Source organism: Mustela putorius, unplaced genomic scaffold (genome assembly GCF_011764305.1).
Source record: "Mustela putorius furo isolate JIRA1106 unplaced genomic scaffold, ASM1176430v1.1 tig00000139_pilon_pilon_pilon, whole genome shotgun sequence".
Taxonomy (NCBI): Eukaryota; Metazoa; Chordata; class Mammalia; order Carnivora; family Mustelidae; genus Mustela; species Mustela putorius.
Window position 1 is genome coordinate 1,034,826 of NW_025421293.1, and position 23,020 is coordinate 1,057,845.

Sequence of the window (23,020 nt, forward strand, 5' to 3'; positions counted from 1 at the left end):
CAACCATAAGATGCAGCAGCTCTACTTCTGGATATATACCCAAAGGAAATGGAAACAGGATTTTGATGAGATAAGTATTTCCATGTTTATTGCAGCATCCTTCACAATAGCCAAGCTAGGGAGACACCCCAGCTGCCCATCAACAGAGGAACGAATAAAAACCGTGTGGTACGTGTACACCACGAAATATTACTGACCAATAAGAAAGGAAGATATCCTGCTGTTTGCAGCAACTTGGATGGACCTCGAGCACGTTATGGTATGCAAGTCAGAGAAAGACGAGTACTGTATGATACCATTTATGTGCGGAATCTCAAAAAGTTAAATTAAAAAAAAAAAAAAAAAGTAAATGATGGTTACCAGGGAATGAGGGAGGGTGTAAGGTCGGTGGTGTTTAAGGGTACAAACTTGTAACAAGTAGTAACCAAGCCATAGAGACCTAGTGGATAGTATAAGGAATAGAGATAATCATAGTGTATAAATTATGTAATGTTATAAATGTTACTCGGACAATCATGACATATACAAATGTAACATGTTATACACCTTAAACTTACAGTGTCACATGCTCAATGTATTCAATAAAGAAGATATTATTGTTTGTAAAAAGAATGATCATACACGGGCATGCGCAAAGTGAGTTTAAAATTTAGTGTCCTAGGAAGTCAGAGTTGGATAAAATTGACTAATGGGCAATAATAAGAAAACCAGCGACATTGTCACAAGGATAGCTAAAACAATGCTTTTTGAAGTCGTATAAAAAGGTAAAGTTAAAAGGGAAATGTTTTTAAAATGTCAATGTATAAATTTTGTGTAGGTTTCCATTCCTTTTTAAACATTTTTTTAGGTTTAAAACCCCTGGGTTTTCAGCTGGCTCCTGAGGGAAGAGTTGCTATAGATGTTGGGATTTATATACACACGACAGAAAGGGAGTTTATCCCAAATCCGAGGCATATATATATAAAAAGAATAAATCTGCTTGAAGTGGGATGTGGGTAATTCTCTGCAAAATGATAACCAGAGAAGATGATTCATTGTTTGCACGCACAGCACTCCTTGCGAGTGGTCACGGACTGAAGAAGGTTACAGAGCGGGGCATCAGCTACGTGCTTGAGAGTGTCCAGCTAAATGCCTGGCACCTCGTGAGCGCTCCGAAAGTGTTCTTGGGTCTCTCTTCCCCAGTCTCGCTGGTGAGCCTCCTCTCGGAGCCCGGGGATCACCATACGACACAGTGTCCCGCTAGTCTTGACTGCCATCTGTGAAAAATGGGACACAGCGGCGTTGATTAAACCAGTCGTTCCGTGGGAGGCCGGGAGGAGTGAAGTAGGGCACGAGAAGTCAGCAGGTTTCTCGGACGTTGAACACAACGTTTTTAGGAAACGGGAAGGGTTTACCCTGTGAGTAATGAGAAAGAAAGATTGTTCAGAAGCAAAGTTCCTTTGTGTGGATTTGGAAAGCGTTCTTGAAGCTCCTATATCAAGGGTGCCGGGGTCCAGGGGTGTGTGTCCCTTCTTTAGTTGTCCTTACTGGGCGAAGGAGAGAATGTGTGGGAAGGAGCCGTTTTAGGTTTGGAGCTCAAAGAGTTGGCGTATCTTGGTTATTTATTGAAATACCAGTGTGGACGGAGGCAAAACCCAAAGCTGAGATACAGTTATGGCTGGGCTCCGCATACTACTGCTAGGATCCAAGAGGAATTTCTGTTAACGACACCCTAGCAGAGATGGATTGAAGAGCCTGACTTTCCGGTCTACCTTTCTCTAATGCACAGCAGTCCTGCTGGTGTGGTGAGACGCGCCTGCCCGGCGTTAGGGGCCTGAAACAGGTGCCTGTCCCACCCCTACTCTTCCCCAGAGTGACGTGTGAGTAGTTCAGAAACGAGTTAGAAGAAGAGCACGGAGATTTGACATACCAGATACTAAGATGTGTTAATACTGAGTATTAACTAAGCCTTAGAACTAGTATTGTAACTAAGTGGTTTTTTTTTTGTAACTAAGTATTAATGAAGTATTGAGACTCAGTATTTAAAACTACGAGTTTCAGATACTCTGGGCTATAGAGTAGTGAAACAAAACGGGCCTGAGGCGCCCCTGCTTTTCCACTGATACTTTCCTGACCCAGGGCCTCTCTGAGTGGAGCTGAGTGCTCTCCTCTCCCTTCGCCCGCCGGCGCAGGAGAGAGTGGATGGACAGTGCCTCGGCGTCCAGATCGTAGTGTTCTAGTCCTGTGAGTTGGGAGGAATCCAAATGCCCGTTGTCTCGTCTTCGTTTCTTTGGGACCGCAGGGCTGTAGAGTCACGGACATGACTTTGGGAAGTTACCCGCAGTGTTTGTAGTGCCGCTTCCGTACAGCGGGTCAGCTCAGGCAGCAGAGCTGGCGAGCGAACCCCTCGCAGCCGCTTTATCACTGAGCGCGCTCTGGGCAATAATGATGCGCTCTCGGTGATCGGCGGTTTACTAAGTTGTTTTTTTAATTAAAAATTTTTCCTAAGTTACTGCAGTACCACCCACACTTTAATACCTTCTAAGGAGGTTCTTGACTGTCCGTTGGCCTTCCCTTGACCCACACGCAGGTGTAGTTCAGGCTACTTCCCTTTTCACGAGCTTTTCCTTAAGAGAATTTCATCCGCCCTCCGGCTCCCAAGTGTGTGGCTTCCGCGCTGGCAGTTCTCCCCCCGGGGGGCAGTTGTGCAGGGAGTGGTCCTCAAAGCTGTGGAGGACGGAGGCTAACGCCTTGGGCCGTGGAGAAGGCTCTTGGACTCTGCAGCTTTATGGTTTTGTTAACACTTTTATCATGTAAGACACTTAGTATTAATAGTAGGACCGGGAGGGATTGGACCATGGATGCCTTTTCTCTTGAGGAAAGGCCCTCTTCATTCCACCAAAGCAAGCGGTTTTATAGTGGTGTTGTTAGCGGGCATGGCTTCTTGTCAGTTACCTCTTCTTACAATCACTCATCTTAAAACCGAATCACTCCACGTGACCGCCATTTATTTACCTCATAATTCTGGGTGCGCTGGCTTTGCGGGTCTCCGTGTTGTTCCTGGGTCAGTTGGCGGATCGCTGGGCTGGCTGGTCTATGTGGCCATGGCTGGGACCGATGGCCTCTATTCATGTAGCTTCTCCCCTCCCGGTGAACGTGCTCACATGGGGGCAGGGTTTCGAAAGCCGCGCAGGAGGGTGAGCTCCATGCCCAGGCGTCTCGTGCGCCTCTGCTCGGGTCATCCCCGCTCACTTCCATTGGCCAAAGCAAGTCCCAGCTGAGAGGGCACCCCCAGCTGCGGGGCAAGGGGACGCGGATATAGGGAGAGGAGGAATTTAGGGCCGTGATTGTCGTCCAGTGTATGGCACAACGGGCTGTAGTGGTCAAGGAGGTTAACCTTGAACCACTGGGATTCCCTATTTTTTAGGAACTCAATTGAAAAAAAAAAGATAATTTTATGCATTAGCTGGAGAGGCCCAAAGGTTTCAGACTGGCAGTTGGTCAGAAGTAGATTTTATTTGTCCTGAACCATGTTGAAAAGCTTTCTGTTTGTGTTTTTAGGCCAACAGTTAATATCCAGAGATTTTGCATAAAATCTGAATTTCTGACTTTTGGAAAAGACAGTCTGGCAAAAATTGTTAGAAGCCAAGTAAAAAGTGCTGCTTTTCCAATACCAGAACACTTCACTCTTAGCTGGTTTTATCACTCACGGTCCTCTGACACCGGATGTGTGGGTTTTTCCACACCAGCAGCTTTCCGGTTCTCTGCGGACATCAGCTGGGTCCGGGCAGACTGCGTAGCTTAGGGGCTCAGTCTGATAAGAGCGCCCCACTTCCGGCGCCGGGCGCAGTCCCGTATCACACCGGTTCTTCTGACCAGGAGCTGTAGATTGGGGCTTCCCATGACTCCTTCCTCAAGTTCGGTGATGTGCTAGAACCGCTCACAGAAATCAGGGAAAACCGTTTATGACTATTATTTGTTTAGTGTAAAGTAGACAGATCAGGACTAGCCACATGGAAGAGATCAAGGGACCTGGTATGGGGGGCACTAGACTTCCATCCCATCTCCAGGCACAGTGACCCCCTGTCCTGCCCCTGCACCCGGTACCTCAGTGTGTTCACCAGCCTGAAGCCTCTGGAACCCCATCATGTTTACATAGACAGGACTGCGTCAGTCTTTGTCAGTTGGTGATCAGCTCAACCTCCAGCCAGTCTCCCTCCCTGGAGGTTGAGGGGTGGATCTGAAAGTTCCAACCCTATAGTCACGTGGTAGGTTCTTGTGGCTGCCAGCCCCATCCTGAAGCTGTCTGGGGGCCCAGCAGGAGTCACCTCATTAGTAAAGTAAATCTTTGTGGTTGAAGGGAGCTAGAACGGATAACGAAAGATGCTTCTCTCACCTCTGTCACTCAGGAAATGCCAAGGGTTTAGGAACTCTGTGCCAGGAACTAAGCGTAAGGAGTCCTGTCGTCTTACACAGTATCACACCGGGTAATGGTTATTCCTCTGATGAAGCTGGGGTTTGCAGTTTGCCAGACTGTTCGCCGTTTTGTTGTCTCCGCCATAAGGCTGAGTGCCACGGGCCACTGTTCATTCTCTTATAGCAGAGAAGTTTCTGTCACCATTTCTAACAAATACGAAACCGTGGAAGGTACCACATGGTCAGGGAACATGGAAGCGTGTCACTTTGAGTAAGGAAAGAGTATCCTTGCGTGTTTCATGTGCAGTTTGCGTTTCGGTGTCCAAAGAACTTTCTCCTTTAAAAGTGGCTTGCTTGACTCACACGCTATCCTTGGCCCCTATAGACAAGTGAGTTTAGGACCTTTGTCATTGGGTACAGTCGGCGTTTGCGTTCAGCCCTGCAGTCAGAGAGGTCCCTCACACCATGGTTCTGCTAGCGCACGCCACGTTATTCCTTCTCGGATTGCTCTGGGCTGTGGTGCCGGTGCCCGGCCGTGAGACAGCTTGTTAAAGCAGACCTCGGGGGTCCTCGTGTTGTGCGTGATGAAGCTGTTGGAGTGATGTTCTGCAACGCGGAGTAGCTTCTTCTCTGAGGATTCTCCGAGAACTGACTGGTTTGTTCTTCCTTGGACATTTGAAACCTATGACTGTGTCTCTCTTTCCACGAGTGTTTTAGGGTTTAGAGTCTCCTTATAGACTTTGTGTAGCTCTTGTAGACGGACATACTCTTGGCTTCGTCTTGAGTCCCCATTTTTTCATTATTTTGTTATCTGTTTTATGTTATTTTTAAGTCTACACTTAAAATCTGATTTTTCTTTTTGGGTAAATGTTGTTGATGCACAGCTGTCTGTGTGCCCGCAGCTGATCCCAAGAAGACAGACCTGTGTTCCGTATCAAGCTGTGGTACGATGAGCACTTAACTCCTGGACCTCGCCGCCTCCACCGGCTTTGTCCCTCTGCTCATTTACTGTTGAGCACTGAAGCCGCGTGAACTGCAGGCTCTTTGTTTTGCTTCTCCCATCAGTATTTCTGTGACTTTGTTTGCTGTATGTTTTGTTTTTAGTGTGTGCTAAGACATTTACCATATGTGTCAGAGAGCCTCTGTAAATTGGATAGCTCTTCCCATACTAGATGCTTAGTGAATGTTTGAAGAAATGCATGAATTTTAATAAAAATAGTTTTCGTGTATTTTTTTAGCTCAAATAGTTTTCTTGTATTTTTTAGGTTACAGAAAATAGCTTCTGATTAAAAGAGGATTATAAATATCACCTGATCCTTTCAGTAGAAGCTTTTCTCCCCCTCCCAGCCTGTTTTGTTTGTAGTAAATGTGTCAAGTTTAAGATACAGTCTTCTCTTGTGTCTGTGAATTGACAGAGTACCTTTCAGAAATATGCTAGTCTAGGGGTGCCTGGGTGGCTCAGTCGGTGAAGTGTCTGCCTTTGGCTCAGGTCGTGATCTCAGGGTCCTGGGATCGAGCCCCACATCGGGCTCCCTGCTCAGCGGGGAGCCTGCTTCCCCTCTCCATCTACCTCTTCCCCTGCTCATGCTCTCCTTTTTTCTAGTAAATAAATAAATAAATAAAATTGTTAAAAAATATATATATGCAGGTCTAGATAGGCTAAAAAAGAGGAAATACAGTCAGGTGTTAAGAGCTGGACTCTGGTCTAGAGGAGATCTGGTTTGGATCCTAACTGAATCTCTTGCTGTCCTAGTGACACTGAGAAAGTAACTTCTCGGGGCCAGCTTCCTAACCTGTGACCAGATTTTATAATCGTGACCATCATATAGTGGCATTGAGAGTATACGAGATAATACATGAAAACACCTAGAAGTTTCGCTTTTGGAAAGGTAGGCTAAGTAATAATTTGGTCAAAGCGTACTTTAAGACAGGCATCATTACTCGAGATAAGGTAGATGTTTCTTAATAATAAAATTTTAAAGCCACTGGGAACATAAAAGAGTTTAACAATTTAAAACTTGTAAACACAATAACATGATCTCAATATTGAAAGAACTATGAGGAGAGATGGTAGGATTTTAACATAATTCTCTCAGACTGTTAAAAGAAGCAAATTAAAATCAATAGCAGTAGTGAAGATTTGAACAACTAAAGCAACAAATTTAGCCTGTGTTACAGAAATTGAGCATTGCAGCCAGAAACTTTGGCATATAATTTTTTTCAAGAGCATGGAATTTGCTTGCAGACTAATCTCCTGATGGCCATATGCTGGGCATTATAGCAAGTTCCAGCAAAGCATTGAACTCGTATGGAACATGATACCCAAACATCCTGGAATCACAGTAGATATCAACACGGAGAGATTAATAGAATATTCTAGTATGTTTGTAATTTATCAGTTGCTTCTGATGGGTTCAAGAAGTCACAGTGGATGTCGAAAATACTGTGATGGGTAGTGAGGGGAATAGAAACAAAGCTTACGGGGTGGGTGTCAGCTGGATTAACAGTACAGAACCTGCTGCTCTGCCAAAGCAGTGAGAACACTAGCAAACCTGGTCAGAATCAACTTTTTCTTAACCAAAGACACACAACAGTCTGAGGAGCATTTATTCTAGAAAAATGGTTGAATCTCAATGGGGACAGTAAGTCTTGTGATGTTCGTGTCCTAAGCTTCGTGGGGTCTTAATATGTCCCAGTCCATCCTCACTCCCCCAGCGCTGCAGTCGCCTAAACCCAATAGCTTGTAGCCCCAGAAACACCCGCTGCCTGGCAGCCGGGGGGAGGGGAGGCGGAACCGAGCGGGCACTCCTTCAGAGTCCCGTCTGCAGAGAACCGTCGTTACGCGGGTTCTGTGGCCGTTCCCTGGAAGCCCATGCACAGGGCTTGTCTTTACTGAAGTCACTCATCCTGTCCAGGGAAGAAGCTTTTTTTGGCGGGGGGTGGGGTTCTTGTTTGGGGCCAGTTATCGGCAACTGTTCAACTTCGCAGCTGCCTGAGGCAGCGGTTACGGTTGGGGGACGCCGATTGAAGAGATTGAAGGAAAAGCTGGGGAATGAGGTGTTCATAGGGAACTTTGAAAAGCTCCTGTGTATTCCTGGTAAGCTAGAAGCCGGGCCTGCCAGAGAGACGCGACAAGGCTTTATGCTCTCACCCCTGCCTGATGTCGGTGTCTTAAGCAAACCGAGGCCGAGTTGTGAGCCGCCCGCCTCCGCTTGCCCGGACACACAGAAGCCTCCGCAGAGGTGGGAGCCTTGCTGGTTGGAGGCGCTTAGGGCTGTTTCTGGCCAGTCACTAGCAGACTCCTAAGCTAACCAAGCAGGCTAAACGCAAGGAAGAATCACAGAACTTACCAGAGTCGTTCAGTGACAACAAAAACAGCGACAAACAAATAAAAAACAGCAACCCTGCATTGGGAGGTATCTGATACCCAGAGTCGTGCATAATATTATATAAAATGTTAAATGTTTATTTAAAAGATCATGAAATAGACAAAGAAGTGAGAGTGTGGTGGCCCCTACACAGGGAAGAAAACAGCTAATCGAAAATGTCTTCTTTCTTTTTCTTTTTAAAGATTCCACATACAGGTAAGGTCGTGCAGCATATGTCTTTCCGTATTGGGCTCATCTCCCTCTGCATAATGTCCTCCAGGTTCATCCGTCATGTTGCAAATGACAGAATCTCCTTTTTCCTCACGGCTGAATAATGTGGCATTTTCTTTATCCATCCATCTGTTGATAGACACTTGTCCGTGTCTCGGCTGTTGTGGAAAAGGCTGCAGTGCATATGGAGATGCAGAGATCTTTTCAAGATACTGATTCGTTCCTTTGGATAAACACCCAGAAGTGGGATTGCTGCATCATGCGGTAGTCCTGGTTTTAGTGTTTTTGAGGAGCCTCCATAGTGACTGTACCAATTTACATTCCCACCAGCAGTGCACAGGGTTCCCTTTCCTCTGTGCGTCTTCGTCGCTTCGTGTCATCTCTTGTCTTCTCGAGAAGAGCCATTCCCCACGGGGCTGTACTTGGATTGACATCTCCTTGCTTACGAGCAACGTCGAGGTCCTTTTCAAGCACCTGTTGGCCACTTGCATGTCTTCTTTGGAAAAATGTCTGTGCTGGTCCTTTGCCCATTTTAAAATATCAGATTAGGTTTTTTGCTTTTCAGTTGTAGGAGTTCCTTACATATTTTGGATATGAAACCTGATTCAGACATAGGATTTGCAGAGATTTTCTTCCATTCTGGAGGTTGCCTCTCTGACTTTGTTGTGCAGAAGCTCTTTCATTTGGTGCAGTTCCACTTGTTTGTTTTTTTGTTGTTGTTGTTGTTGCCTGCACTTTTGGTGTCATATCCAAAAACCGTTGCCAAGTCTAAGGTGAAAGACCTTTTCCCTGTGTTTTCTTCCAGGAATTTTACAGTTTGGGGTCTTATATTTAAGTCTTTACTCCATTTTGACTTAGCTTTTGTGAGTGATACAGGGGTCCAGTTTCATTTTTTGTATGTGAATATCCAGTTTTCCCAGCACCATTTGGTGAAGAGACTGCCCTTTCCACATTGAGTGATCTTGGCTCCCTTGTCAAATACTTGTTGACATACTTGTACACATGGGTTTATCTCGGGGTTCCTGATTCTGCTCTGTTTGTCCGTTTGCTTTAATGTCGTTCATGTTTTCATGTGAGTGTTAACATCATACTGTTTTTATTACTGTGTCTCTGCTGTAGTTTCAGATCAGGAAGTACGATGCTTCCTGCTTTGTTCTTTTTTTTTTTTTTTCATTAGGATTGCTCTGGCTACTCGGAGACTTTTGTGGTTCTATAGGAAGTTTAGGATTGTTTTTTCTCTTTCTGTGAAAAGGGTCATTGGAATTTAGTAGGGATTGCCCTGAATCTACAGATGGCTTTGGGTGTTCACAGACATTTTCATTATCACCATATTAATTCTTCTGACCCATGAACATGGGATATCTTCCCATTTATTTGTGTTTTCAACTTACTTGATCGATGTGGAGAAGTTCTTGAAACTTATACAACAATACACTTTCTAAGGCTCCATTCCTAGATGATTCAGTCTTGAGAGAGGCCCCAGAACCCGGGTTTGCAGGTGCTTCTGATACGGGTTGTCCTGACCACACTTGGAGAAACACTGCTGTGAGGCTTTCCTTGACAAAGGGCCAGCCAGTACTGTTTGTGAACTGACCGTCTGAGGGAGGCGTTGCGGCGCGGGGCTGGGGGAGCAGGCTCTGGGGTCCCATCTCAGCTTGGGTGTCAGTATTGATACTTGCGGATTCTCAAACAAGCTACTTAGCCTTTGGGTCTCAGTTTCATCGTGTCTAAACTTGGTAGAAGTAGCGACTACCGTGTTGTTTTACTGTGAAAGTTTCATGGACTGCAGAGGAGGCTGAAGCACAGAGCAGCCGCACCTGACGAGTGCTCGGTAAATCCTCCCCTTCGTCCTCCTCTTCTCCTCCTGCATAATTCGGCCGCAACTAACAGCCCAGATTTTTGTGTTTTTTGTTTTGTTTTTTAAAGATTTTATTTATTTATTTGACAGAGATCACAAGTAGGCAGAGAGGCAGAGAGAGAGAGGAAGGAAAGCAGGCTCCCCGCTGAGCAGAGAGCCCGATGCGGGACTCGATCCCAGGACCCTGAGATCATGACCTGAGCCGAAGGCAGAGGCTTTAACCCACTGAGCCACCCAGGCACACCCCAGATTGTGGTTTTAATGCTGTTGATTTTGGACCACTTCGGTTATTTTTTTTTAATGTTTTGTTCAGTAGGAACGTCAGACTTACTCTGTAAGCCGTTTGGTTTCTTGCAAACTTAAATCTCTTCCTTTTTTCCTTGCTGTAGAGATTGGTTCTCATTCTACCTTCCAAGCCAGTGGCCTGCTAATCTCTATGGAAGGGCAAAAAAGCAAGAGGGATTTTTATGTCCAGTTGTCAACGCATTTGTGTTTATGGTCGTTCTTAATTCAGATTTAAATGAGCAGGATGAAAGATCGTTACAATAATCTTACCAAGATTCATTGGGCATTTTCACTGAGGATGGGGTTTAGGATTGTATTTCCCTTTTATTTTCCTTTTTAATTGTTCTCAGCAGCGTTGTGAGACTGTCACACACAAATCATTACCATTATTTTAAGGTTATAACATTCTCTTGCATTTTGGGAACAAAAACGATGCAATCTCTATATAGAATAGTGATAGATAAATGGCTGTGCCGAGAACCTCTTGCTTGTCCTGGGGAATAGAGGCCAATCCGAGGTAGACGTAAGATCCTTGAGGCTCAGAGTATTTCTCCAAGGTACTTCTCATGTTTTGAGTCCCTTAGGAATAAGCTCTGGAATTCCCAGGGACTTTAACTCCTCTCCATGCTTCCTCTGCTCTTTCGTAAGAGATGTACACACTTCCTTGATCATAGCATCTCAGATTTTAGTGCCGAGTAAAATTTCTTACTGGTACTGTTAGTGTCCAGGGCTTCCTTTTTTTGCAAGTGAGGGAAGTTTGTAAAATAATTGTGGCCTTTGGAATTTACTGTTCATAATCTTAAGTAGTTATGAAGGCGTAGTGAAAAGGTCAAGCCGGTTCCCACTTTGCATTAGGCAGCTTTATGACAAAGTCCTGTAAGTACCAGATAATGATAGCCAGCAGTATCCGTTAAAGCAGTCTCTTCTACTTTTATTTTCTGTACGACATAGAGTCCAGTTAAGGTAGCATAGCTTGTCTGTTATTAAGGAGGCTCCCAGCAAGCGGGGTGATGAGACCGAATGTGCCATTAACAGGGCGCGCCTGTTTTTCATTTGCAGTAATTCATGTCCTTTGCTCAGTCGTGACACAGGGTTGAACTTTTAAGGATTCCCTTTGTATGCCAGTGTTGGAGACGGGTTAAAGCAATGGGTCTGCCGGTATTTTAATCACTTCTTAACTTCGGTCAGAGCTTCTCCACTCTTAATAACTTTGGGTTTAGACCTTCTGATTTTTCCATATGTCACTAACCGGATCATTATAAGCATTGGTTTGGCCTGCATGCCCTAAAAGTTTAGGTTAGCTCAGGTCAGCAGTATCGAGTAAAAAGTAGCTTCACGGATCTGCCTGCATGACTGGGTTAAAAAAAATATGGTTCTTGCTCTTCAAGGTCTTAACATTCAGAGACTGATTAGGCTGATACTGATAGATACAAAAACATAAACCACTTCGGTGGTGAATTTTATAGCATGTGAATTATACTTCAGTTTTTAAAGTGAATAGACTTTGAAGCAAAAAATGCATAAATAAATTCTGGGGGTAAATACAAATTCTGGAAAGCTAATAGTGAAGAATTTGGTCATAGCATTATTAAAGGGAACTTTCTTTCTAGTTGCAAATTTATTGAAGAAGATGAATTATGCCACTCTTTTGTTTTTTGTTTTTAATTTATTAGAAAGAGTGAGAGAGAGAGAGAGAGAGAGCACGAGACAGGGCAGTCAGAGGGCGAAGCAGACTCCTCACTGAGTGGGGAGCCCCATGTGGGGCTTGATCCTGAGACTCTGGGATCATGACCTGAGCCGAAGGCAGACGCTTAACCGACTGAGCCACCCAGGAGCCCCCAGGGAACCCATCTGAAGGGAGAACAGGAAGGTTTGGGAAAGCCTGCAGTCTGGACTTTAAGTATAACTACCAAGTAGACTAGATAAGAATAAATGACTTTAATGAAATGAGTCCGTGAGGTTGAGTAGTGGAGAGTGAGTGGTGGTCAGGAGACCGATGAAGAAGGCACAGAAGCCTAACCTGCTGCACACATTCTTCTTGGGGGTCCGGTCCTTTATAAGGCTTGGTTGCTCTTTTAGCTCCACACTTGCTTAAAGCTCCCTGACTAGGTCATCGTTCGCCTCCACAAGGCTGAGCTTTAAACCCGCTCTGGCTCTCCGAGGCAAAAGTGAGGCTCAAAAAAGGTTTGAGCTTTTTGGGTTGTTTCTTGGTCCTTTGAAAACTTGTTCCTCAGTGAATTGAGGATGGGAGGTGGCCTGTCAGCACAGACCCCACAGGGCTGCGGCGTTTCCGCTGTGCAAAGCTTGAGTGGCAGAGTTCCTGGCGAAACCCAAGTCTGAGACCCCTTCTAATTGCCCTGGGCTCCTGGTGCCTGACCTGAAGCTAGATCTCATTTTGTTCGTTTTCCATTAAAAGCTAGTGTTTCAAGAGGGGCCAGTTTTAAGTAATTGAATGCTTTCAGTTTCTTAAGAATGGCGTCCAGTCATTGTGAGACATAATCGACTGACAGCCCATTCTGTCACAGTATGAAAGTTGTTTCTTCAGTCCTTCGGGAGAGGCAGAAGCCTGTAGACCCGTGCGATGTTCCGTTACCCCGTCTCCTGCAGGCTGTAAGTTCTACATCATGAAAAGCCTGACGCAGGCATAATTTTTCCCCTGTTTTTTGTTTTTTTAAATTACAAAGGAACCTCAAACCAGTTACCCAGCTGTATGTCAGTGTGGATGCTAGCACCAAAGATAGCCTGAAGAAAATCGACCGCCCACTCTTCAAGGATTTCTGGCAGAGATTCCTCGACAGCTTAAAAGCTTTGGCAGCAAAGGTAAGAATTGTGGCATCTTTAAAAGAGTGAGAGAGAGGAAAGAAGTGAGAAGAGGACTTTTTTCCTTTTCTTTTTAAAATAATAATCATAAAAAATAGAAGAAAACCTTCAGCCTTTGTTTAGCCTTCTACTTTCATTATCCAGTAAATATTTATGGAGTTCCTCTTAAGTTTTTAACACTCCGCCTTCTATGTATAATTTGCCCTTCACGTATTTAGGGAGACAGAGACACAGTCCAGAAGTTAATTAATAGAACGTTGCAAAGTAGCCAGCTCGTAGCAGCCCTAGGAGATGTGCCAGCAAATGTTGTACATGTTCAAATATGAGGTTAATTTTCTTGAATTTCTAAGACCGAATTTCCTACCCAGTAGGGAATGCAACCTCAGAGTGTCCAGATTTTGGCTTTTTCTGCCAACATTTGCCCTTTCTTTCTTTTGTTTTTTAATTTTATTTTAAAAGATTTTATCTAGTTACTTGACACAAAGGGAGCAGGAGAAGCAGAAGAGAGAGAGGCAGACTTCCCAGCGAGCAGGGAGCCTGGGTGGGACTGGATCTCAGGACCGGGACATCAGGACCTGAGCGGAAGGCTTTAACCCACTGAGCCACCAGGAGCCCGTATGTGCCCTTTCTTAGGTCTTCTCGTACGTCATGCTTACTTTCCTGTTCTTTCAGAGCTCATGTCCCCTTCTGATATCTCTTTTCCCTTAAACCCGTATCTCGATGGTTGGTATTTTCTGTTAGTTCTGCCTCTTGTTCTCTTGTAGCAATCCCCCTTCCTGTCCTCTGGCTTTGGCCCCGTGGTTCTCTACACTTTACCCAACAGATAACGGGAAGACCCGTTCAAGACTTAGTTTCGTATTCCTAGTGGGGTTTGCGAATCTGCATTTTGAACATCCCTCCTCTCTCTCCTTTGCCCGGCACGTACTTCACCCTTCTCTGTCCGGCCTCAGAAGGCCATACGTCCTGCCGACGGGCCCACCGCTTCTTGAGTCTTGAGTTCCCTCCCCGGAGCCTGGGTCACCCTTTCTTTCCGTGTCTTTGACCTGCAGAAGTTCTTTGTGACCTGCGGGGCTTGGCGTCTGAGCACTTCAGGTGTGAAGCCTTCCCCAGGGGCAGATCGCCGCCCCGTCTCTCTCCTTGGGTTTTGTATCGATAAACGTCATTTCTTTTGTTTTATCTTTGCTGCTTTTCTCCTCAGCTGGATTCCTCGCTCCTGTCTGAGCTGCACACGAGGTCTAGCACAGCACACTTAATGGTATTTCAAAGTGATCCTTGGAAGGATGAATGGGTGGAAACCCAGCGGACTCAGCAGTGCTGAGATGTACATACACATTTCCGGACTGTTCAGATGTTGAAAACTTCCCCTCCCCCTCTTTTGTGCTGGAGAAGTTAAATCCGTACCTGTGTTTGGTGATTTGGCGATTAAGGCTGACGTTCTGTAGGCAACGCGGAATCAGCACTTGGTTTCCGATCTGTCTTGGACTCTTTATAAATGATCACGCTGGGTGGGTGATTCATAAGGCAGCCAGGCTGGGTGCTTCGTGGCCTCCTAAAACCTCGGTCTCTGGACTCCACGCTTAGCTCTGTGGCCATTACCTGTGGCCGAGCTGGGAGCTGCGTGGCCTGCGAGTGGGAATGCGCGTAGGTAGGAGGCAGCCAGCGGGAGCCGGCATCATGGGACGCGTCTGAGATTGTTAGCTGCACTGTGTTCCGAGTCCGCTGCGGAAGACCGGAACTGCGCTTTACTAGATTGGCTTAATAGCTTCTTTTCTCTTTTGGTCAGAATTTTCCACAAAACGCATTCTTACCTCGAAGTCACAAGCCTTTGCATGTCCGTTTCCATTCTGAGTACTTTGGATTGACTCACTGAGAGTAATGCAGTAACTTGAAGTTATGCAGTATTTTCTAACCTGTGAGCTTTTTACCCACAACATCATTATTGTGTCCGTGTAACTCTGGTTGGAAAGGTTTCCTTGGGCTGTCGAAACAATCCACCGGCCGATGGGCACCTGGGTGGCTCCGTCGGTTCAGCATCCATGACTCGTGATCTCAGCTCAGGTCCTGATCTAGCAGGTCGTGAATTCGAGCCTGGTGTGGGGCTCCGTGCTGGGTGTGGAGCCTGCTTAAAAAAATGTGAAACTGTGTGCTGGCAGATCAGGGCAGCCACATTCTAAGCATTTTGTAGCAATGAGTCCCTGTTTCTTATTATATGGTTTACGTCGCCGTTTAAGAAAGAGTATCTGTTATCTGTGGCAGGAAGCTGCTCTGAAAACTTTTCTTAATTATAGCAGTGTTATTTCCTTCTGAATATCTAATATCATTGATGCAGTAGATACTATCAAGAAAGGTCTGTTTTACTGCTGCTTAACACTCAGAAATAGAACACTTACATTGCAACTGTTCTTAGTAGGTAGGGTCAGACTTTAATCTGGTATCACTGAGTTTTTAAATAAAAACTTTTAAATAAGAGTGACTTTTCAGATTTTTTTTTTAAGATTTTTTATTTATTTATCAGGGGGGCGGGGAGAGAGTGAGGAGAGGCAGACAGAATGGCAGGCAGAGGCTGAGGGGGAAGCAGGCTCCCCGCCGAGCAAGGAGCCCGATGTGGGACTCGATCCCAGGACGCTGGGATCATGACCTGAGCCGAAGGCAGCTGCTTAACCAACTGAGCCACCCAGGCGCCCACTTTTCAGATTTTTTAAAAAGGATTTTATTTACTTATTTGACAGTCAGAGATCACAAGTAGGCAGAGAGGCAGGCAGAGAGAGAGAGGGGGAAGCAGGCTCCCTGCTGAGCAGAGAGCCCAATGTGGGGCTGGATCCCAGGACCCTGAGATCATGACCTGAGCTGAAGGCAAAGGCTTAACCCACTGAGCCCCCCAGGTGCCCCTCAGATGTTTTGATTAGAATGTCTGTACATCTGTACTATTATCTTTTGTACTTGTTTAGGCTTTTAGTACTTGTGTACTTTCTTGTTACTTGTTTTAAACAGAGAAATTTGATTTGTCCCAAGATTTTCAGCCTATTTATGAGCTAATGCAACCCAAAGTAGAAGAAGGTAGGAGGATTTTTTTTTTTTTTAAACTCTTGGCAAGTATAGTGTTTACGCTTCCAGATCTTTATCCTTTGTCAGAATGTTCCGTTTCAAATATGAGAGAAATATATTAGTACTTGAGTATGGGGAGCTAAAAAGCAATTCCATCAAGATATCGCAGCAGAAATGTGTTAGCTTCGATTTCCGTCCGCAATAGCTACTTGTCAAACAGTCCTTTTTTGAAAAAAGAGAAATCTGTCTTGTACAGGACAGTGCTGCCTGCCTTCGGCAGTAGACTTTTGTCAGCGGTGCGACCAGACGTGTTTCTGCCGGCACGCGGTTATGGCAGCGTGAAGATCCAGTAGGACAAGCGATAATAGCAGTATGCTTGAAACCTCATATTGGAAAAGAAAAACAAAACCGTTTTCTGCATTACACTTTCTTGCATATCAGAAGTGAACATTAGCACTCTTTCTGCGGATCTGAGTGTGCTCTGACCTGATGTTACTGGAGTTGATACTGTTTCATGGTTAAGAAGGGCTTATTATCCGTTGACATAGCTTTGTGTCTAATATTTAGATATCAAGGTATCCGTGTGGCCCGCAATTTGCAGATTGAAAAACAAACATTGGGTGTGCCTGGGTGGCTCCGTGGGTTAAAGCATCTGCCTTCGGCTCGGGTCATGATCCCAGGGTCCTGGGATTGAGCCCCACATCGGGTTCTCTGCTTGGCAGGGAGCCTGCTTCCCCCTCTCTCTCTGCCTGCCTCCCTGCCTGCTTGTGATCTCTGTCTGTCAAATACATAAATAAAATCTTTAAAAAAAACAAACATTGAATATTTGACCTCCTTATCCCTGATCATAAAAATATTATGTGTTCATTCTGGAAATTTGGGGAAAGTAAAGAGAAATATAAAGAGGCAAGGAAAGAAGTTACCTATAAATCGACCTGGAGACAACTACTGCTAACATTTAATCCTTTAGGGAGTGCTTTTGTATTTCTATCATTCAGTTTAATATGTTGCTTTTGTCGTTAAACTCAGGTCGTAGCGTGTTTCCATGCTACTGATACTTCTGTGTGACCTTCCCGTTAAGGACAGCTTAGTCTTCCATCTCGGTGTGCGATTGTAGAAACTATTTATATGTTGGTTCTGCACCCAGTTCCTGGCACAGAACTCCTAGAACGTTTGTAATTTTCTAAGTGGTAACACAAGAGCATGAGTATTTCGTGTTTGACCCCAGACTTAACATGAGGCTCTTAAACCCCTGGCAGATCCCTGAGTGGTAAGGCCACAAGGACCGTCGTTGCTCTAGTGAGGGTGGGCTGGGTGGGCTCCTGGGTGGCTCCTAGATTGAGGGCGGTCACCAGAAAGACCGAGCTGATCAGAAGGTTGGAATTTTCTGCTAATTCTCTCCATTTCTCTAGAGGGGGCGAGGGGCTGGAAATGGAGTGAATAATTGCTCAGACCCATGTGAGAAGCCTCCGTCGGGGGCTTGGGGAGCTCCCTGGTCGGTGAACACAGTCACACCCCAGCTCCATGGGGACACAAGTTCCCGGGCTGGTCCCAGATCTCACCTGTCTCCTCGCCTGGTTGCTCATCTGTATCCATTAATAAATGGCAAATACGCGTAAGTGTTTCCCCGAGTTCTGTAAGCTGCCTTAGCAAACTAACTGAATCTGTGGGGGGAGGGTCGTGGGAACCTCTGATGTCTATGGCCCATGGGTCAGAAGCACAGGTGACAGCCTGGATTGTCTCCGGCGTGTACAGTGGGCTGTGGTGACAGAAATGAGTTAAATTGTAGGACACCCAGCTGGGGGAAGACCCCTCCTACGTGGTGACCAGAAGTGTTCTGTGTGCATTACCAGTAAGGGACACACTCCGGAGACAGCACAGAGTTTCCCCTGGTTGGCCAGTGGGGCCAGCAAGAGTGTGTCGTGCTCTGGCGCACTTGTTTAATGGGGGGACCCAACAGTAAGTCCGGTTCCTGTGGTTTTTTTTTTTTAAATAAAGGTTTGTTTTCTAGAGAGAAACACCGGAGTAGGGGGAGGGGTGGGGGGAGGAGGAAGAGAACCCCAAGGTGACTTCTCTGCACCCTACGCAGGGCTCGGTCTCAGGAGGCTGGGGCGTGACGGGAGCTGAAATCGAGACTCGGCCTCGGAGCCGTCTGAGGCCCGCAGGCGCCCCGGGTCCCTGTCTTCCTCGCCCTTGGGAGGCAGCCGTGGTGCCTCTGCTGCCCTGGAGACGCCACGTACACACTGGGTCATTTCTCGCGTCAGGTCCAGCCAGAGATGGCGCGTCGTGTTTAACGGGTGTTCTTGTCACCTTCGTGGTGGACGGAGGAAGTGTTGTGTCTTACCATCTGGGGGATCTTGGATGCGGTGGAAAAGCGTGTTCTCCTTCCCTGCCTTTCGGATGAGCGAGCGCCCCCTCTGCCGTTCCGACTTGCTCCCCGCTGACTGAGCCGCCTCCGTCCCTGATGCCGAAGTCTGCCTTGAGCCTTAGTCCGTCGGACTGCGGTCTGGTCTGTGCCTTATTGTCATCCTCTCATAGGCTTTATCTTGCTGTCCACCTCCTTCTGACCCTCGAGCCCTCTCCACGGGCCTCGGCGGGTGTTGATTCCAGGCGGCCTGGGTTGATGCCGTTTCACTCTCCTCGCTTGACGAGAAGGATGCCCTGGTTGTAGCCATTTCTGTGGTCAGACCGCGACTGCGCGCCTGATCTCTCCAGGAGTGGCCTCCGAAGCCAGTGTCCATAGACCGACGGGCTCCCTCGGGGGCCAGGAAGTGTGTAGTCAACAGGTTTTCTTCAGCCCCGACCTCTACCCAAGCTTGTGTCAGGGAAAGACGAGCGTGGTGCGTCTTAGGGTCACGTTGCGGCGTCAGTCATCCGGTCATCGGGTCATCGGGTTGCTGCCCAGACGGCTGGGAGTCAGCCGCGTTAGCGTGCGAGCACGTCCCCGGGACAGTCTCCCTGCGGCCAGAGGTTGGTAGGTCGAAGGCAGCGGGGCGTGGGCTTGTTCAGGAGCGTCTGGAGAGCAGTGAAGGAGCCTTGGGAGAACCGGCGTCGGAGCTTTCGAAATGGTGCGGAGAGTGCGAGTCTGGGAAGAATTTGGTCAAGTCTGGTGCGGCCCATACGAGTACGTCGGTTACCTACAGGTCAGAGAAGCAGTTAGGCTCCGGAGAGAGGAAAGGATGAGGAAGAAGAAACTTGGTTTATCAGTTGGTCTCCAACGCCGATGTCGAAAGGAAGTAGACGGCGTGAGTTGTGCAGGTGCCGCTGTGTAGTGGGTCGGATGGCGAGGATGGACGCGGAGAGCGAACTCTAGATCCTCCCCTAACGAATGGGAACCTTCTGAACCCAGAGCAGCAGCGGCATTTAATGAAGAAACTAAAGGTGTTCCCTCTCATCAGATAATTGTCCAAGCATATCTGCTAAAATCCAGTTTGGAAATCGGTATTACTGTGATGAAGAAATAAGGTGACTCGTATGCCACCAGACGTAAGATAGAAACACTCCATGCTGTGCGTCTTCCGGAGCGCTAACTGTGTGTGTGTATTTTACTTACAAAATGAGATCATACCATACGTACTTTTACAACTGTACTCTTTATTTATAAGGCCACAATTAAAATATTTATTGAAAATATCAACTTCTGTCACCATAGATTAATTTTGCCGACTTTATGGCTCTAACAGTTTAATTTTGCTGTTGGCAGCCTTCCATGACTCCCTCCTTCCCCTCCCCTGGTTTATGCCCCACGGTGCCTGCATCCGGCACTCAGGAACGTGGAAGGTCTTCCTGCCCACCACGGTACTCCCCGCTCCCATCACGGTGTGACACGCAATTGCCGCACGATCAGAATGCGTTGACGCACTTGCCTCTTGGTGTGTATTTGGTTGTTTCCAACGATTAGTCTTGGTGGGTAGTTGTGAGCTTGGGGTTCCAAAACACGCCTAGGTTTGAACCCTGTCTCCTACCACCTCCTGGCTGTGTAGTAGTGGACACAGGGCTCAGCTTTCTCATCTGTGGGATGGGGTTAATGACCGTCCCTACCTCCTAAGATCTAGATAGAAACATCCAAGACATCATGGAAATTTTAAAATGTAACGCCCTCTGTCCCCAGTCTTGTGTATAGGATTGATTTGGGACATTTAAGACGAGACCGCACGTAAGATGGTAAATACCAACGTCACTGCCATCTAGGTTGAGAAACAAAACTGCGATAAATTCAGCTGTCGACCCGGTGGGCCTCGCTTCTGTTACGCTTCCTTTCCTCTCTCTCAGGGTGATCAGTACCTATTTCGTGTTTATCATTCCGTGCTGTTTCTGTACTTCAGCCCGTATTTACAACTCCACGAGCAGCTGTTTTCCATATTTTAAAACTGTACATTATAGTATCACCCTATAAATACCGTGCTGCAACTTGTCCTTTCTTGGGACCATTTGAAAAAAATAAAATTCCCTGTTTCACCCGTTTTTACCGGGTCAGCTCAGTGGCACCAAGTACATTCCTGTGGTTGTGTGCCCGTCACTGCTGTCTCTCTCCAGAGCCGTCTTCCCAGACAAACTGCCCACGAGGCGGTGACCCCCGCCCGCCGCGCCGCCGCTTCTGCGTGTTGGTTTCGTATTCTGCTCCGAGGTTTACTCAGACACGGCAGCGGCCGCGTCGCCGTCCGTTCGCAGTGTCGCCCTCGTGCTCCCGCGCTGGGCGTTTCGGTTTTCTGCGGTCTCCGGCTCTCCGCGAGTGTAGACGGGAGGGTCTCACGCGCCTGGGCAGGCGCAGCTTCTGTGGGGCCCGTGGCCGGCCGCCAGCGTCGCTGCAGGATGCGCACGTCTGCCCCCGGATTTCTTTTCTCCCGGTGCTTCGGGGACCGGCGTGGGAGACTTGCCGTGGTCCGTCCTCACGAACAGGTGACCCTGCCGGCTTTTTAAACCGACTCGGTGTCTGCTGTGGCTTTGTCGCACGTCCCTCTGGCGGGTGCGCGTCGTCCGTGTTGTGGTCCGTCTCCGTCGTCGCCTTCAGGGGCCTCGCCTACTTCGCCACGGCCGCGTCAGACAAGCGTTGGGGATTCCCGGGAGTGTTTCTTTCAGTAGTGCGCCTCCCCTGACACGGTGGGGTTTGTTTCCTCACTTCCCGAGGGTCCGCTCAGACATCACCTGTCGGAGCCCTCGGCTGACCCCCGGCTGGCCGCAGTCGCCCTCCTCAGCAGCGTGCCCGGCCCTCTTCCCGCCGATCTTTCTCGTGGCGCAGGTCATGCCCGGCGCGCGCCTGCCGTCCGGCTCGTCCCCAGTCCGACAGGAGCCGCGGGAGCGGGGACCTTGTCTCGTTTGCTGCTGGACCCTCAGGGCCTCCGACCAGACGTGGCCCGTGCTGCGCATTTAGTCAGTGTTTATGGAGTGACGATAAAAACACACGTGTGCGGCGCTCGGGTTCCCAGAAGGGACCGCCACCTTGCGCTGCGTAGTTAAACGGATGCTCAAGGTTAATGAAAGACCCCATGGATCCCACTTTATGAGCTCCAGCCGGGGGTGCCTCCGGTTTGTTAGGGAGCCTAGGGAAAGACTCAGATTCCTGCCGCTCCAGAAGACGTCCCGGTGACGGGGATGCGGGTAACCACCCGTAAGTCTGCCGTCTCCCCTCGGTGCCTGCGGCCGCTGGGGAACGCTCTCCCGTCCGACGGAACGGACACACGTGCTCTCCGTTCATGTTGCCTTCTGCTTGACACATATGGGTGTGCCATGCAATTTCCCTTCCAGGGTGTGCGAGTCAGTGATTTCAGTACATTCACGATGCTGGGCGACCGGCCCTCCTGTGTCATTTCCGAACATCTTCATCAGCCCAGCCTTTTGTTTAAAATGTTAAAACATTTTTTTTAAAGCCTTTATGGTGTGTGCTTCGGTCTTCAACTCCCTGTGTGTCTCCGTAGAGTGTGTCCCGCCTTCCAGGACTGTTGCTCCTCGGGGTCGGCGCACAAAGCCCACACAGGCCCTGTCCGGCACCGCCTGGCCGTTCCCGGGGTGCTCAGCCCGGTCAGCTGGCTCTACCCTCCCCAGCCCTGCTGGCCAGACTGGAGGCTGGGTTCAGCCTTGAAGTACATGTAAGGCAGACATCGGACCTTGCAGAGGGCTTAATTGCTATAAGTTTTTATGTTTAATAATAAAGTCCCGATAGCTAACGTTTGTTAAATGGCGGCTTACTGAGTTCTAGAACTGCTGACCCGTCATGTGTGTTGTTGTGCTTGTGTTTGCTCATTTGTTATGAGGTAGAGATCGATAAAATGGAGGCTTGTGAAGTTGTTTGGCTTCTTGGTATTTCTTTTTTAACCCACCCTTTTTAAAAGATTTTATTTATTGGGGCTCCTGGGTAGCTCTCAGTCATTAAACTGGGCTTCTGGGATGGAGCCCCGCATCGGGCTCCCTGCTCAGCGGGAAGCCTGCTTCTCCGTCTCCCACTCCCCCTGCTCGTGTTGCCTCTCGCGCTGTGTATCTGTCAAATAAATAAATAAAATCTTAAAAAAAAAAAAGATTTTATTTATTCATTTGAGAAAGAAGGAGACAGAGACAGAAAGAGCACGCGGCGGGGAAGCCTTGTCAGCCGCCACTCCGTATCCGGAAGACAGGAGCGGGTCCCGCGGCCGGAACTTACCACCTTTCCCTGCCTTGTCACTCTGTGAACCGGGGCAGAGAGACGCATTTCTGTATTCTACGGTGTGACGAGGTGGAGATTTTCATGGGTTTGCAAAAGTCCGTGAAAACATTATCACTGTGGAGTTCTGTGATGGTCTCTTGCCCAGGCAGATTTCGCCTGATCTGAATAACGAGTTAAATTATAAGTGGCCTGTTGTTTCACGCGGGAAGGAAACCTTTTTGGATTTAGTCAGCGTCATCACGTGGAATTCGGAGTGCTGCTCGAGGAGCGAGGAAGACGGGCAGTCGTCTGCACTTCGACGCAAGGCCGGGCCGGGTTCTGTGTCCGTACGTTACAGTGAGGTCAGCACGGAAAGGTAGACACGACTGACCGCCGACGCTG

At 47.7% G+C, this 23,020-nt stretch overlaps 1 protein-coding gene across 8 annotated transcripts in view; it reads left to right on the plus strand.

Annotated features, from left to right (window-relative positions):
• LOC101692945 (S-adenosyl-L-methionine-dependent tRNA 4-demethylwyosine synthase TYW1) overlaps positions 1-23,020 on the plus strand; it is a 201,127-nt gene that overhangs the window by 110,436 nt on the left and 67,671 nt on the right. For all 8 annotated transcript variants that reach the window (XM_045074911.1, XM_045074908.1, XM_045074913.1 and 5 more), the window contains one exon: positions 12,822-12,957. In XM_045074911.1, the coding sequence (XP_044930846.1) occupies positions 12,822-12,957 (136 nt within the window). The remainder of the gene's footprint in view (positions 1-12,821; positions 12,958-23,020) is intronic.